This window comes from Acomys russatus, chromosome 23 (assembly GCF_903995435.1).
Source record: "Acomys russatus chromosome 23, mAcoRus1.1, whole genome shotgun sequence".
Taxonomy (NCBI): Eukaryota; Metazoa; Chordata; class Mammalia; order Rodentia; family Muridae; genus Acomys; species Acomys russatus.
In genome coordinates, this window is record NC_067159.1 from 39,568,409 (window position 1) to 39,586,063 (window position 17,655).

General features: G+C 41.5%; 1 protein-coding gene across 2 annotated transcripts in view; it reads right to left on the reverse strand.

Annotated features, from left to right (window-relative positions):
- Window positions 1–17,655, reverse strand: part of Metap1 (methionyl aminopeptidase 1) — a 34,401-nt gene that overhangs the window by 2,726 nt on the left and 14,020 nt on the right. For both annotated transcript variants that reach the window (XM_051165455.1, XM_051165454.1), the window contains exons 5-9: window positions 15,678–15,769; window positions 14,330–14,413; window positions 11,378–11,516; window positions 7,658–7,789; window positions 4,630–4,773 (exon numbers count right to left, since the gene is read on the reverse strand). In XM_051165455.1, coding sequence (XP_051021412.1) covers window positions 4,630–4,773; window positions 7,658–7,789; window positions 11,378–11,516; window positions 14,330–14,413; window positions 15,678–15,769 — 591 coding nt within the window. The remainder of the gene's footprint in view (window positions 1–4,629; window positions 4,774–7,657; window positions 7,790–11,377; window positions 11,517–14,329; window positions 14,414–15,677; window positions 15,770–17,655) is intronic.

Sequence of the window (17,655 nt, forward strand, 5' to 3'; positions counted from 1 at the left end):
GACTGAATTCCCAGCGGTCAGCAGGAGGAGGGATGAAGAGATGTTGCAGGTGTTACTGACTGCCATACCCAATGCCGGTACCCATCACTTATGGAAGGGCGGGTGACATGTGTAAGGTACCGGAAGCCTCTCAGCTCTTTGGGAAGGGGAGTATGTGTGTACAGTGGGGCACATACTATAGAAACAAAGGTGTGTAAGCAACTGCTTATCAGAATGCAAACAAAGCTGTGCACAGTAGGTGTCTGCCTAAATGAGGAGGAGACATTTCCTTCTATCTGAAAATGAACTGCATCTCATGCTCTAAACTTACTCTGCCTTTGTCCAAGTTCACAAACAAGTGTTCTCAGGACCACCCACCATGGGATATGATTATGAGCGTCCATTACTACCACATTTCCAAACACCAGAATTTAAAGCTAGGAACAATCTTTTTGGAAGACCCTGACAAATATGAAGCGAAGCGTAAAAATGATGACTTTATCAGCTAAATGAACATTTGCTCAGGCTGAGGGCAAACAGGTCAGCCAAGGTTCTCGTCCTGCCAGAGGCATCACAGCAGCAGGCTCACACGCACAAACACTACCTGTACCTACTCCGGGTACCTACTGTGACAGAGCCTCACCCACATGACTTCTGTTCTAGCCCCTTCCTGGTGTGCAGGCTAAAGCCACACTGCTCCCTACTACTTTAGACTTTCCAAAGTACCCTCACTGCAAACTCCAAATCCTGTCTTCTTCCTTTAGTATTTGGCAGCCTTGTAGAAAAAACCTTTCCTAACTTGGTGAGTCTAAAATTCTGAATGCAAATCAGTATCTATCCTATCTCATCTCTATCAACTTAAGACATCTGTCTAGACCTAAACACATTTTAACCCCTGAACAACTAAGCCTAAATGTAAGACTAAACTATCTGATCTTCAACCCCATCAGAGACTTGAGAAGGAATAAAATTAATTACCTGAGTAAACAGGAAGTGCAGGTTAGAAGCTTCCAAAATGAAAATAAAATGACAGAGACAGTTTGTTGCCTGAGCAGTCACCCAAAACTCTCTATAATGTTAGAGCATCGTCTTCAGCCTTCTGGCCCAATGGATCTGACAGACATATCTGTGAGGCAGGAACTATTGAGGACTTGCTTACCCTGTCTTGGCAGAGTTTGGTTGTCAACTCTGCCAAGCTTCCTATTTTTAGGTAAAATTCTGACTGTAGCAGAAACCAAGACATTTTGCCCACCAAATCCTGTTTTCAAACTCATGTGAATCCTTGGAAGCATAAATCAATGAACTAAGAACTATAAAAATTAGGTTTTTCATGTCTAAGAATGTGAACTTTCTCTCAAAATTGCCTGCAAGTTGTGATTTACAAGCCCTCAGTGCCCTGTGTCTATCAAAGAGAAAATGTTAAGAGTCCCTGTGTGGTGTCACAGGAAACAAAAGGCATGAAGGAGTCTAGAGCTGTGTGCTGTCTGATGCTACCACAGGAACAGAGATGGACTTGTAATGTAAAAAACACTGCAGAATTAAAAAACTAAAATAGTAGGTATTATGTATCTCAATAACTTATATAGCTTTTAAATATTGGGACATATGAAGTATACTGTATTCCAAAGGACACAGAGTTAGCCACTTTAACACAGCTACTACAGGTGCTAGTAGACATAGCTAATACTCCCGATTCTGCCACTCATCACTGTTCGTTTAAAAGAGCAGTAACTCTACTACTCATGTCAGAATATTGAAAACAAGTTTTCAGCAAACACTCACTCAACAAACACAGGTTATCTGAGGGGTTGTATTATTGCCAGGTAAATTTTAAAAACTTGAGCCAGGGGGGAATGGTTCACATCTTTAATCCCAGCACCTGGGAGGCAGAGGCAGGAGGATCCCTGTGAGTTCAGGCCAGTCTGGTCTACAAAATGAATTCTAGGACAACCAGGGCTACACAAAGAAACTCAGTGTTAAAAAAGCAATAAAAATAAAAACCGTGTACCTCCTTTCCCACTACAACAATTTAAGTGTGCATGTCAATGCAGTTACTATCACTATGACTTCCATCACTAATAAGTTGGAAACATCCCAAACATGCAAAAAAAAAAAAAAAAAAAACACTGCTTCCTGTTTCAGTTTTCTTTTTAACTTTATCATAATTTTCACTTTTATTTTATATAGATGAGTATTTTGCCTACATGTATGTCTGTACAGCAAGTATGTGCCCTGTGTTTAAGAAGGAGAAAGAGGGCATCAAACCACTGAAGCTGGAATTACACACAATAATGAACTGTCACATAGGTACTGAGAGTCTAACCCGGGCCCTCTATAGTGGCAGCCAGTGCTCTTAGCCGGTAAACCAAGTCTCTATCCCTGTTTCTTTTTAAGTAAATGTTTTAATACGAAACTTAGGTATCTCTGCTATGATCACCACTACTGACTCGCCTCCTCCCACAATATTACTATCTGCAGTCTTACTAATCCATACTTAAACCAGTTTGTTGCCTCTGCACTTGGAAAGTCAATTTTACTCCCTCTCTGTAGTCTCTTACACACACAGCCCTGAAGATGAGAACAACACTTTAGTTTTGTGAGTGGAATGGACACCCAGGTTACTTCAGAGTTTAGTATGTATGAATACAGTTGCTAGTTGTTTTCCAATGCTAATGTCTTCTTTCTTTCTCTTCATTTTTTCCTAACACCACAACGATGTGCTCTACAGATGCGTGCTGGCTGATACCCTCCCTGCATGCTGTAGCACGGCAGCAGTGCAGCTTCCCCTGCCAGGCTGCCCACTCTCCGCATTTCCTCTTCAGAGTCATGCAGCTAGAACACAGTTGGCCCTCAGCACCACCTCGAGCAGCTTTCACTGCGACAACCTAGATCCCAGTGCCAATTCAGTCCTCCCAAACTCCCAGCATCATGACATTCGCTTGTACACATATGTGTGTACAGGGTTTTCTTTTTTTTACTTTATGGCAGGACCACACTTCTACACGATGCACTGTGATCACAGTGGTCCCCACTACCCTCTCATCCCCCCCGCCACTCCACCCCTTCGCTTCTTCACAGCTAGTTCCTCTCTCCTCCTGCTTCTCTTCCCCTTTCTTCTCAGACTCCATGTGAGCAGTCACAGTTGCTGTGTGCTCATGATTTCAGCTGCTGGCTTATATCTAGCTAACAGCACTCTCCCAATACATGTCTAAAGATTCCTCTATGCGCAGTCAGAACCCCGCATTTTCTTCCTGAGACTGCCTGTACTCAACCCTTAAAACAACCTCCAGCCAAGCTTAGCTTAGGTCTCAGCTCAGAGCATCTATTCAGGACTCTCTCCACCAACAGTGCTGTGTCATCTCTTCCACCACACCAAAACCTCAGCCACGCTTTAGGTAAGCCCCAGGGCCCAGTCAGCAACTACTTCATTCCTTACTGTGAGAAGCATTAAGTACAGGAGAAAAGACTGAATGCAGAGTCAGAGAGAACCCGGATCCTAAAGGGCAGCCAGAGCATGTGTTCACTAGACTGCCTAAGTCTGAGCAAATGTCTATGTGAGCACATATCTGCTTTTAAAGGTGCGGCTGAAAGAGAATGGAAACACAGCTCAGAGTTGGTGCTTGCCTAGCTGGCACAAGGTCCTGGGTTCAACACTAGAATAATAATAAGCAGAGCTGAGAAATGATTTAGAGATGTGACAATCAAATGAGAGAGTGCATATCACCATCACTGTCATACCAAACACCAAGTCCCAGGTATCAATTCAATCGTAACGATTCCTGGACGTTACCATTCCCTACTACTGTGCAAAGAGAAAACCTAACACAAAGACATTACAGAATGTTTTCATACAACTTCAGAGACAAAGAGGAAGAATGTATGTAAGTACATACACTCATGGACACTAAATTCCTTCTCTTGCTCACTTTGATGGGCAGCTTTCATTTCTAATACTAAATAACAGATACACTCCTGCAAATGGCTAATTTTCCAGAGATCTTAATCTCTGGAACACAATGTCTCAGACTCTCTCTGCTTTCCTTTCACACCACTCTCAACATGAAATAAGTACATTATTCTCCTTTATTAAACCAATAAATAATGCATGGCTCCCAGCAAACCAAGTAAGATGAACTGATTTATCTAAGGAACCAGAAGGGTGATAGCAAGACTTATTATAGAAGACAGCTGATTAGCAAAATCGGTTTTATGTTTGTCCAGCAGCACTCAACGCATTACACTCCCTATGTCCCTTGCAGTTAGATATAATTAAGCACTGAAATCCTGCAAACAGACACAAATACAGGTGATTTAAGCCAGTCCCAGGTTGGCTGATTAGAATCTCAAGCAGATTCTTGCAAGCCATCTCTGCTCCTGACACACTCCATGCTGAGCAGGAGACAAGCCAGAGTGACCTGAAAGGATGAGCTGAAGACAACAGAGCGTGGCCTGGCTCTCCTGGCCAGACATCTGCTCAGGCTGTCACAACAAAGACTTCACCTTGGCTTACGTTTGGACAGTGCACCTGGGAGGGAAAGGGGTGTGCTCCCAGCTTACCCATACTTCAGTGAACACACAGTAGGAGGCCCTGACTTGTATTTGAGTATTTGCTCATAAACAGAGACGAACAAGTATTTAGACAGTACTCACTGGCATAGTGTGGTACATTGGGGGCTGTATGGAAAAGTTTGTGGATTCCATGCCCACAATAGCTTCGAACAACCGAGAACCCGTTTGCTTGGGCGTGTTTCTGAATGATGTTCCCCAGCTCTCTGTATCGAACACCAGGCTTCACTGAAAAGAAAAAGAAAAGACCTATGAGGAAGAGCAGCACTTAACTAAGCAGCTGGTGTCCTTGTGGCAAGAACCCTGGTAAGCACTAAGCCTTCATGTCTGAATGTACATATAAGGAAACAAAGACTCAGGAAGTCCAGATGGCCTGTAAATGACAAATCTGACTCAAAAACATGAACACGTCCTTTAATGCAAAAAAAGGAGAAAGGGGGGGCGGAGGTCAAGAAAAGCACCTTTTGTTTTTCTCTAAGAATAAACACTAAAGAATAAAATGGAAAGCATTTTTTTTTTTAATCTCTTTCACTAAGGGTTTATCAGTCAGGGTCCTCTAGAAAAACAGAACTTACAGAAATACATACATGCACGCACGCATGCACGCACATGCACGAGGACTTATTAGAACAGCTAATAGGCTGGGGTCCACCTAGTCCAACAATGACTGTCTACTAACAAGGTCCAAGAATCCAGTAGTTGTTCATTCCCCAAGGCTGGATGTCTCAGCTGGTCCGTCTTCAGTATGTGCTGGAATCCCGAAGATGTAGGCTCTATTACAAGTCAAAGAACGGACTTACTAGCTAGGTGAGAGCATGCAGGCAAAGACAAAAAGCTTCCGTCTTCCATGCCCTGCACTTTCCTCTTCAGCTTTCTAAGCTACTTCACCCAAAGGTTTCAGTAAAACCTCCCCTAAAAGAGACAATCTTCTGCATATAGTTAAATGCCTGTGTAACCAGCTAGAGGGGTATTTCAGACAGCACTGCTGAGTTTTGAGGAACCAGTGTGACCCAGGGCTGAAGGAGGTGGTGCATGACCAACAAAGTTTCAAGCCACAGAGCACAGTACATATAAAATAAATCCTCATTCAGCAATAAAGGCAGAGGAACAAGGAGGAATTCTTGCCCAAATATCCAATTGGAGACAACCTAGATCTCAAAGGTCGTATCTGAAGACATGTGGGTCACATAAGGTAAGAGGGCTGGCAACTCCATCCAGTGGGTAGTCACCAGAGATAAATAGCTTATAATGAGGTAAAACACTAACAAACTCAAAATGCCATTAATAGATATACCCAAGATTTCTACTCTAGAAATTTTAATCTCTCTCAAACTTTCCCCTGGGGTAGGAGGGCTGTTAAAAGCACTGTTGGACTTTTCTTTAAATATGGGAACCCTGGCTGCATTTGTGTCATTCTCACATCAGGCCCGTGCTTATCGTCTCTACAGCCTTCCAGCCCCGTGTGCCGCCAGGGCAAGCGGTGAGGTCGAGGTGCACACAGAGGTGCCACAGCTGGCTCCAGGGCAGGCACCATCTATTCCTTCCTGACTTCTACTACGAAGGTCAGTTTCTAGTCACTTTTTGCCAAGTTCTAGCCACATGTTTCTATGAAGCACTCTAGATTCCTGGTTATGTTAGTGATGTCACAGAGGCAGAGGACAGACACACTGAACAAATTATTTGGTTAAAAACCTTAAAAATAATTGAAAACTGAAGGTCTCACAAATGAGAACATTAACGTTCTTATAATACCCCCTAAAGTTCTGAAGTTTTAAATAATCAACAGTAAGTAAGCTTAGAGGGGAAAAACCTTCCCCACACTAATACTTATTTTCATTTTAACCCATGTAGCCTTTACATGAATCAGTAAAAGCTTCTTGTATCTCAAACAGGTCACTGCACACAGTCAAAACAGATCAATATTAGACTTAACCGTGTATTTGTCAAAGAATCTCTGTTCATCACTCTGCCAATGGCATGTCAGAGTTCTGGTGAGAATAGAGCGTGACAAAAAGGATCACACAAGGAATATAAAAATTCAAAGGCTATGGGAACGTTCCAGAAAAATGCTCCCAAACTATCCTTTTACCAGTAGTTCCAATAACAAGCACTGCCTGTTCTGCCATCCCCAAAAACAATAGAAAAAGGCCTGGACACATCATCTGTATGAACAAAGGCAGCATACATACAAGTAATTTTAAAAAGCGTTTTAAAGGAGATACATCTATATATTCAGGTAAATAGACTAATTTGGAAGGATCTTTACGACGTTAGATTTTTTTAAAAATAGCAAATTAAGAGATAGCTTCTCCACAGTTGAGTGGAGAGTGGGATATGACTTTCTCACGTACTCTGGTGCCTCACAGTTGACCACATCCCCTGGAGGGGTGGACCTGGTAGCACTCAGAGGAAGGACAACAGGTTACCAAGAAGAAACTTGATACCCTATGAGCATATACAGGGGGAGGTAATCCCCCTCAGGAACAGTCATAGAGGAGGGGAATAATGGGAAAATGGGAGGGAGGGAAGAATGGGAGGATACAAGGGATGGGATAACCATTGAGATGTAACAAGAATAAATTAATAAATAAAAAAAGAGAGAGAGAGAGAGATAGCAAACAGGGGTTGGAGAGATGGCTCAGTACTCAATAGCACCGGCTGCTCTTCCAGAAGAACTGGGTTCAATCAAACGTGGCAACTCACAACTGTCTATAACTCCGTTCCAGAGGATCTGACACCTGCACAAAGATATACATGCAGGCAAAACACCAATTCACATGAAATAAAAATAAATAAATCAATGTAAAAAGAGAGATAGGACATTCTGTGATAGGCATATCCACTACCTGTATATGGCTTAAAGCACAGCAGAAAGAGAGAAAAAGACCCTGAAGGTACCAAGGATACTGGAGTAAAGAGCCATGAAAAGAAAAGAGGACACAAACATCAAGGAGGCTCCATGCCCGTACACCCAAATCCCTATCCTTGTTTTTCCTACAAGAACACAATGTTAAGTGAAAAGAACCAAAAAGGCAAATACAAGTGCCCTGAACACTGGTGGTGTGTGGTGCGTTGCCATGTGCTGCCAGTGGGTGCCACCGCTGAGGCTGACCTGCATCGATGGCTTGCATCAAGCATTCATATGTAGTCTGAACAAGTTTCCGAGCTCCTTCATCAACATCTCCAACAAAAAAGGTCTCGTTTAGATCCCCATGGTAACCATTTCGATAAAGAGTGATGTCCACTGGAAGGAAAAAAGAAAGTAGATATAGAGTCTATGTTTGTTTGTATTTTAAAAATCAAGCATAACAACTTCATGCAACAGAATGAAAACAATACCATCTGCATTCTCAAATTCACCAGTGAGTGCAGTGCTGCTAAGAGGACACCCTCAGGGGAAATAGGTCACTGTAGAGACCAAGAGCACGGTTGTACAGCACAAGACAGGTGCAGGCTTTTATGCTAGTAATAAGGTCCTTTGTGGCAAAAGAAACATTACATAGAAAACAGCTGTGAGAGATAAACAACCAGGTTAGTAAAACTAAACTGATGATGTCACTAAGTTCTGAAATTAAACAAAAAATATTTCCACTTATCTTTAGCTCACTCTTCCTCCTCCTGGGACACAAAAGCAAAGCTTAGGTTGTTCCAGGTTTTAAAAAAAAATCTCTAGGTCTTTCATCCATCTGTAAGTAATCAAGAGTCTTTATCCGGGATTGTTGTGTCACTACAATAAACTATGTGTCTATCTAGAGAACATAGTAAATGAGTGTTTTACATTACAGATTGCAGGCAACCTGTATTCACCACTGCAAAGAAGACAATTCATTCCTTTAAAATGCCACATGCTATACACATAACTAAAAGAGTAAGGGTTAGCCAGGTGTGGTGGTCCATGCCTTTAATGCCATACTGGGGAGGCAGAGTCAGGAGAATCTCTCTGAGTTCAAGGCTGGTGAGAGCTACATAGTGAGAGACTCTGCTGCAAATAAATAAATAAAGTTTATATGAAAATCAGGGCTGAATTAAAAGCTTATAAAATGTTTATAAACAAGAACCCTACATAAGTCAATAACAACATAATAAAGACAGTATTATATTTAATCTCTCCTATCTACACTGGCTCTAACATTTGGATTTTTGCTCCTTTTGATCCTAAAAAAACAAAATTCATTAATAATAAAAATGTCATTTAGAGGCCTATAGAGATGGCTCAATGGATAGTGCTCTCTGAGAAAGAATGGGGACCTGAGTTCCTATCACCAGCATCCACGTAAAAATGAAGTCACGTGTGGGGCACACACCCAACCCTGAGAGAACAGACACAGAGGGGCCCTGGGGATGCACTGGCCAGCCAGTCTAGTTAAAATAGTAAGCTCCAGGTGAAGGGGGGGTGGGGGAACACCCAAAGTCAGTCTCTGGTGTCCACCTATGTATGCACAGGTGAGCACAAACACATACAAGAACACACCCATATGCACACAAGCTTTATCTCATAAATGTTCCAATTTTTAAGCTGAGTTATATACATGTATACATTATGCACCACACGCACGACTGTACCTAGGAAAGCCTATCGGTTTTTAATATTTTTGTTTTGAGAACTTCATACATCTATATAATATTTTTGATCAAATCCATGCCCTATTCCTTCCTCTCTTCCATCCCCAACTTTAAGTGCTGGTTTAAACACTCGTAGTGCTCGTGCATATGCACAGGAGTGGGACTGTCTCCTGGAGCATGGGTAGCACCTCAGGGACCACATCTCTCACTCTCCCTCCCTCAGAAGTCAGGAACTTCATGAGCTGCCCCTCCCCCATGCTGGATTTTTGGCTGGCTTGAGCTTGTAAAGGTCCTGCATACAGTCACAGCTACCATGACTTCATGTCTCTATCACGGCCAGCAAAAGCTGTTTCACTGTAGAGGTCACAACGTCTGAGTCTTAGGATCTTTCTGTCCCCTCTTCTGAAATGATCCCTGAGCCTTGGCAGGAGTGGAGTGAGGGGGTGAGGGTATAACAGCCATTTAGAGCTAAGCATTCCAGTCTCGTGTTTCTCTACATGTTGGCTAGTTATGAGTTTCTGTATTAATCATCATCTACTGCATTGAAGCTCCTCTGATAAGAGGTGGCAGCTGTACTAATCTGTGGGTGTAAGACAAGAACCTAGGGTACTGTTTATCTCTGTGTCCACTTAGCAGAATGGGAGTGTCTTAGGTCCTCCCTGCAGCCTATGACTTGGCCAGCTATGGCTTTTGGCCCAGTAACAGTATCAGGCACTGTTTCTTAAATCAAATCAAATCAGAAAGTGGCTGGTTACCCCCTCACCCTTCAGAAGACACCTCTTGCCAAAGCAGCTGCTGCTGTAGCTTACAGGGTTTACACTGGGGCATGCCTTGGTTAGCCTTTCTCTAATCAAGAGCTTGATTTTCTCTAGGGGAGCTTCCTTCACAGATACCTTCAATCCCAAAGGGAAATGTTACCATAGCTCCTCCACACATGTAGTGTTTCCAGGACAGGAGAGTACAGAACCCTAAAGCCACTTCATTTTAAAAAGGCACGTCTGTGAGAGTTTTTCCCTTTTCTTAAGGTAGGTCTTTGTAAGTCACAACTAAGGGTTTCTCTGAAACCACTCCTAAAAACCTACCATGATCTTTTCATAACCTTTAGTAAATACTGGCAAAAGAAAAAATTATATAATAGGTTCATTATTACTTCTACACCAACATCTTTTGCTTACTGACCAGTCACATGTAAAACAGGCTGTGAAGGCATCTAGGTTGTACAGACCATATACTAGACATATGCTGAAAGCAACACACACACAACCATTAAAAATGGGTTTTCTGCCGGGTGTGGTAATGCACACCTCTAATAATCCCAGCACTTGGGAGCAGAGGCAGACAGATCTCTGAGTTCGAAGCCAGCCTGGTCTATGGAGTTCTAGACAGCCAAACCCCGTCTCAAAAACCCCCCAAAAAAGGGTTTCTTGCTGAGTGTGGTTGCCCACGCCTTTAATCCCAGCGCTGGGAGGCACAGGCAAGTCGATCTCTGTGCATTGAGGCCAGTCTGGTCTACAGAGTTTCAAGACAGGCAAGGCTCTATAAAGAGACTCTATCTCAAATAAATAGATGATAGATTGATAGATAGATAGATAGATAGATAGATAGATAGATAGATACAGACATACAGACAGACAGACAGACAGACAGACAAACAGACAATATAGAGATAGAAAGAAAAAAGTTCCTTCAATTTTGAGTGACAGGAGTTTTAATTAGGGAAAAATCAAGTCAAGAAAACAGAAACCTGTAAGTGGTCTTTGCTACTTTGTGAGTTCTTCTTTTTCCCAGCTTTTCCCCCTTGGTTTCACCCCCATCACTGGACAGGAGACAAGGAAGGATAGAGGGAAGAGAGATAGAGATCCCTGAATCTAATTTCTTTCTTGTTTCTTCTATGAGTATCAAATCTTAAACCACAACCAACCCCCCAACAACCAACAACTACCAACCCCACCTCTGACGGCCTAGCATTTATATATGCTCTGAAAAGTTCCCAGAATCCCAGATGTCACACAATCACAGAAACTATCTGCAGGTGGCAAAACCACACCTCTGCTAGACCTTTAAGCAAAGCATAGTCAGCTGCCACAGACAATTGAAAGTGGGCCCATATCCCTACACCTGGGATAAAAAAACAAAAACATATTCTTAAAATATTTCTGTGGTTTTTAAAGAAACCAAAATTCCAGAATTCTTACTACAAAAACCACTTAACAGACTCCGGAAACTTGTTTCTTTGCTCACAATGACAAATGTTACACATATTTCTCACCATTAACAATATCACCATCTTGCAAAGGCCGTCTGTCTGGAATTCCATGGCAGATGACTTCATTCACTGAGGTACAACAGGACTTTGGGAAGTTATAGTAATTCAAGGGAGAAGGATAGCAATTTCTTGCAATGCATGCCTATAGTAAATGAAAATACAGAGAAAATAATTTGGAATGTACAAAAGGAATCAGATCATAAAATCTGAAGAATTTTATGATGATGCCACCATTAAAAAACTGATGAAAATAGTGATGGGTGTGCAGGTCTACGTATGTGTGTGCACGTGTATGAACTGTACAAGTTAACACACACAGAAACACCATGTTGCTGCCATCCAGGCTTTCTTAAAACTCATAGGCCATGAAACTGGAACTAAGGAATGTGAGATGACACCATGCCTGGCTGGCAGACATAATCTTGTTCAGTATCTAGCAGGCTGTATGCCAGTTAAATATAGTGTGTGTAAAGCAGTTTATTGACCTTCATGTAAAAGAGAATCAGATTCACACACTACAACTATATACAAGTGACACATGAAGATTCTACTCTGATCCAACTACTATTTGTTAAGTCATATTTTCAGTAAAAATAGCACATATGAATAGGCACTTTCAATAATACTGCCTTATATTAAGGCCAATTAAATCCCTATAACCAGAAAATGAGTACATGTATAATTAAGATATAGTAAAGAGTTTCTGGAACATTTGATAATCACTACACTCTGTCTGATCAAACAGCTCTGTTTGAAACTTTACACACTGGACATGAGTGTGCTGTAAGTTCTGTGTCCTCACTACTGTGTGGTTTTCAGTCCAGTAACTTTCTAACAGCTGCCAAAATACTATGGAATGGTCTATAATTTTACTAGCAATTCCACTACTTCCAGAAATCTGTTAAGTAATATGGCATTCCCTCAGGTAGAAAATACTCTCACAGCAAATAACTGCATCCCTCCGGTACTGGCCTGGCATGTACCGTGAGACTCCTGTGAGTCTCACTGTTGGGCTTCCGACCAGGGACAAGGAGCTGAGGTGCCTACTTAACCAGGTTCTCCCAGCATCCCTCAGTCCCAACCTGAACTTCCCAGGCCAGAGGCTGGGCTTCCTCTCCCCCAGAGGCTCTTCACTGTATACTCGACATTTTGGTTCCTCTCTCTCTGGATTTCCTTTCTTCCCTCTCTCCAGGCCCCCTTTCTGTCTATCGCCCTCTGCATGAGGACTTCACTGACCGCCCCCTCCTGTGAGGTTGGTGAACAGCCTCCAGTGAGCCTGCCTTATATTTAATTTAGCTTAAACTGGCTCATTTCATCAACAGAGAATACCTATCAATCATATCAGTTTTCATCCTCTTTAAGTTACATGACCTTGGATAACTATAAAATTGAGATGACAGTAGCACCTACTTCCAGAAGATGCCGGCAACATTAAATGAGCACATTTCAAAGTACTTTAAAGACCTACAGGAAGTGCTCAAAATGCTTACCCATGATATACTAATATACACAGTACCCTAAATCAAAAATCATCTAAGTCTGCATAAACAATCCACAAGAGGGAGGTGGAGGCACTTGCCAGCAGCCTGACCACCTCAGGACCCATGACAGGAGAGAACTGGGTTGCTTTTTTACCCCCACCTGCCTACACACACACATCTAACTCCCACCCACACAAACCAAGCAATAAATTTAACAAATTCCAAAGTGTCAAATAATTTTTAAAGCATTTTTTATGAGTTCAAGACATACGGTCGAAGTCTTTCAGGAAGGTTGTCCCATTTACAATACCAGTATCAATTTCATCTTTACCTAATAAATAATAATAAATTGTCCATGTGCTTAGACTACTTAACCCTTTTCTAAGAACGTAGACGTATGATGTACGCACTAGTCTATATCTGAAAGACTCTAATTGCCTTATTAGTGATATTAAAGATATCCATGGTGGCTTGAATTAAGCCCCATAGGCTCATGTATTTGAATGCTTAGTCACCAGGGAGTGGAATTCTGTTGGGTTAGGAGATGTAAGTCTGTCATTAGGAGTGGGCTCTCTCTCGTCTCTCCCTTCCCCTCCACACCTACCTTCCTCCCCGGCCCCCACCCTCACCTGCCTGTATGCTGCCATGCTCCCCACCATGATAGTAATGGACTAACCTTCTGCAACTGTTAAAAAAAAAAAAAAAAAAAAAAAAGAAAAGCCAGATAAAATGCTTTCTTTGTTAAGAGCTGCTGTGGTCTCTTGCCAGCAAAAGAACACTAAGATGGCATCCTCCTATCTGATCTACTTATTGCCCTTTTTCTGTATGTACAAAAGGAAAATTGATTTCTAATCTAGTTTCTGCAGCTTATTCTGTATTACCGAACACCTGGCATAGCAGTAATAATTTATTGGAAGCACTGGTTAATCAATTCTCTAGAAGCTGACCTAAATGGCTGAGGTTTCAGAATAAGAGGCCTCAAGCACCCTTGGATCTCAGCATAACAGATACAATCGTGCCTAAGTATCTATGGAGGGCTCGACCCTCAACTCCTAGCTGGCTACCAAAATCCATAGATACTCAAGTTCTCTACACAGTGTAGTGTAGTGTTTGCATATGGCTACACACATCCTCCCATTCACTTCAAACCATCACTTTCGCACTTACTACTACACTTTAACACTTTCTGTTTAGATAACAGTATAAAAAAATAAGGAATAAAAAAAAAATAATAATAGTAAGCATGATTGTGTTTTTCCAAAGATTTTCAAATGGAGTTGGCCAAATGCCTAGCTGCCCAAGCTCTAGGAATACACTGACTGACCACTGTAATAGCTATAGAATGTTCCCACATTGGAGACAATACAAAAGTAAGCTTTCAAATTAGCTTAATAAAGTTACTTTGAACAATCCAAAAATTAAAGAAAAAATGTGACAATGTGAAGCCTCTGACATAAGAAAGTAAAGCTCTTACTAAGTGCACAGCGTGATCAATCTCTTCAGTAGTTACGCCTGCTTTAATCATCCCAGCAGCTATGTCCAAAACTTCTCGGGCAAGCTGAAAAGGAAAACTAAGTACATTCAAGGAGAAATAAAGTACCTATACTCTGTACTGTTTTTGATTTTTGTGAAAAATTAAAGTCATTTGATATCACTTAGTATGCAATATTAAATGTCAGAAATATATAATATGAAAGTACATAAAAACAAATTTACTTAAAAGTTGAGATAAACAGACTTGTAATAAGTAAACTTAATGAAGATGTATTTCCTAAATTAGGTAAACAATCTACTAATGAAGGTCTAACTTGACATTTCTAAAACGGGGGGTCATGAAGGGAAACACAAAAAAGATTAATAAATTTCCTCCAAAAAAATCATAGCAAGTGAAAGAAATATAAAATTCTCCATCACATCACTTTTCAAGCACTGCACAAAAGTTTTAAGTCAACATCTAAGGATTGTTTTTTCTTTAGAAAAACATAAGGCTGTGATTTCTTTTGATTAGCCCCTCCCACCCCTCCATCCTGAAAGCGTAAGTATCTCACAAGGCTTTAGTCTAACTCTGCGTGAGCCTTGGGCTTTGTCCTGGCCTAGAACATCTGTAAACACAGAACAACAAAGTATCATAAAAAATTTCACTCTTAAAAATAATGTTGCAAGCCAGGCATGGTGGCACACACCTTTAATCCCAGCACTCAGGAGGCAGAGGCAGGCTTCCAGGCCAGCCTGGTCTACAAAGAGAGTACAACCCTGTCTCAAAAAAACAAAAAGCAAAAACAAAAAAAAAGCTGCAAAAACAGAAACAATATCAGGTGTAGTGGCGTAGGCCCTTAATCCTAGCACTCCTGAGGTAGAGGCAGGCGGATCTCTGTGGGTTCAAAGCAGCCTGATCTAAATAGTGAGTTCCAGGACAGCCACGGCTACAGAAAAGAGACTCTGTTCATTAAAAAAAAAAAAAAAAACAAGATACAAATAAATAATAATAATGCTGTAGAAGTTTTTGAGGGTAGAATACAGTCATGTTCATCTTTCAACCTTCGTAACTCAGCAAGTGTTTATGTAAATGAACCAACATACAAAGGTGACCAAAGAAAATGACAACTACAGATGACTTGCTCAGTTTTATTCTAAATACACTAGATTTAAATAAAGTATTATTTAAATGTAAAAAAAAAAAGTTTTGAATATTGGTGAAGAAAAGGGATGGCTTGTAACAGCTGACAATGTTAATACTCTTACAGCCTTACGGACCACAAATCCCAGGCTTCCTGTCTGTACTCTTAGCCCTGTTCTACCAGCAAGGAGAAGGTACCACTTACCCTACACACAAGCCGCATCCCTTCTATGTCTTCAGCTGAGAGGAGCTTAATCTGAGACGTCCCTTTAAGAGCCTGCTCAGATTCAGACATTCCTGGAATGGAGAAAGAGTGAGTAAAACCCCAACACACAGGGGCAGGGACAGCACCCAGCAGCTCAGCACCCTGACATCACAGTTACACCGATTCTCCTTACGCACAGTACTATTTCACACTGACAGAGTCCAAGTTAGTTTTTGGGTTTGTTTTTTTTTTAAATATTTTCAACACAAAAAAAGAATAAAAGAAACTGTAAAGAAATTTTTTCTAAAAATTCTACTAGGTATCAGTCAATGTTTTTGAGTACTTACTGTATGCCAGGCAGTGTACTAATAAATTCACTAAATGACACATCTTGTAAGTTCAGCACAACGTACAAACTTTTCATGACCATGCCACAAAGCATCTACGCACCAACAACTAATCATCAACTATACTGCTGTTCTAAAACACGAACCTAAGTCTATGTCACTCAAACTACAGTTTATAACTTTACTCTTTTTGTCCTTTTTTTCCTTTTAGGTCCACGCGCACAGGTATTCTGCATGCATGCCTTGTGGCCTTGGAGGCCAGAAGAGGGCATCTGGTCCCCGGGAACTGAAGTTACAGGAGGTTGTGAGCTATGGGGGGGGGGATGGGGGGCTTGCTATGAATTGTACCTAGGTCCCCTGGAAGAGTGTCAGTGCTCTCTTGAGCGCTAAGCCACCTTTCCAGCCGAGTGCGTGGCTTTTAGCAGGCTATAGCTTACGTTTGGAAAGTGAAGAGAGGGATGGAAAACGGCAGACTCTGTATTATACAGCCCCACATAAACGCTGCTGCAGAATAGTTCATCATTGCTTTCTGGTTTGGAGGAGAGTTGTTTGTTTTTGAGACAGGGTTTCTCTACGCACCTTTGGCTTTCCTTGACTCACTCTGTAGACCAGGCTGGTCTAGAAATCAAAGAGATGCACCTGCCTATGCCTCTGTGCTAGGACTATAGGCATGGACCACCGTGTCCAGCTCTCATTATTTTTATGCACACAGATTATCATAAAACTCACTTCTCACTCAGGGTCATAATTAAAAGTTTGGGAAATACTGACCAAATAGCTTTCAATAATTAAAGTAGTCTAATTCAAGTTTTACATAAACTTTAAAAAAATAGTCAATATAGCAATTATTTCAAAATTTTGGGAAGGGGCAATGTAACACATTATCAATACTGTTTGCATTCTCTGAAATGGAAAATGCCCAAACAAACTCTTGTACAACTGTTTTATGTGTATATCAAATGTGTGTGCTGGTACGTGGGGGCCAGAGAGAGTGCTGGACCCCCTGGAACAGGAGTGGGTGGCCACTGGGTCCTCTTAAGGGGCTGAAAGTGCTGTCAGCACTGTGGCAGCTCTCCAGCCCCTAATCAATGTTTTTCATTACCATAAACTAGGAAAAGATTCACACCAACATTAGAGAATACAGACAGCTGGGCATGGTGGCACAGGACTATAATCCCAGCACTATGGGAGGCAGAGGAAGGAGAACATTATGAGTTCAAGGCCAGCCTGGTCTACAAAGCATGTCCAGGACAGCCAAGGCTACACAGAGAAATCCTGTCTCAAAGCCAAAAAGAAAGGAAGGAAGAAGGAAGATAAGTGACTATCCAAAATGATAATAATCCTCACAACATGGGCAACCACCACCTTAAAGTATAACCTTCAAGTCAGAGCGAGCATCACTGCTGTTCTCGTCTGCTACAATGCTGCACTGGCCGACATAAGTGCAGAACAGAAAACATAAAGCTTAAAGGATAAAAGATTTATCAATTTCAAATATTACATAGCCCTAAAACAAAAGACTCATCTGGTAAATGGATGAAGGTAAAAATTTAGCAAGTTAACAATTAAGATGTCCAAAGTAGAAACTTTACCATAACACAAACAAGCTAAAAACTATTAAACAATAAAAT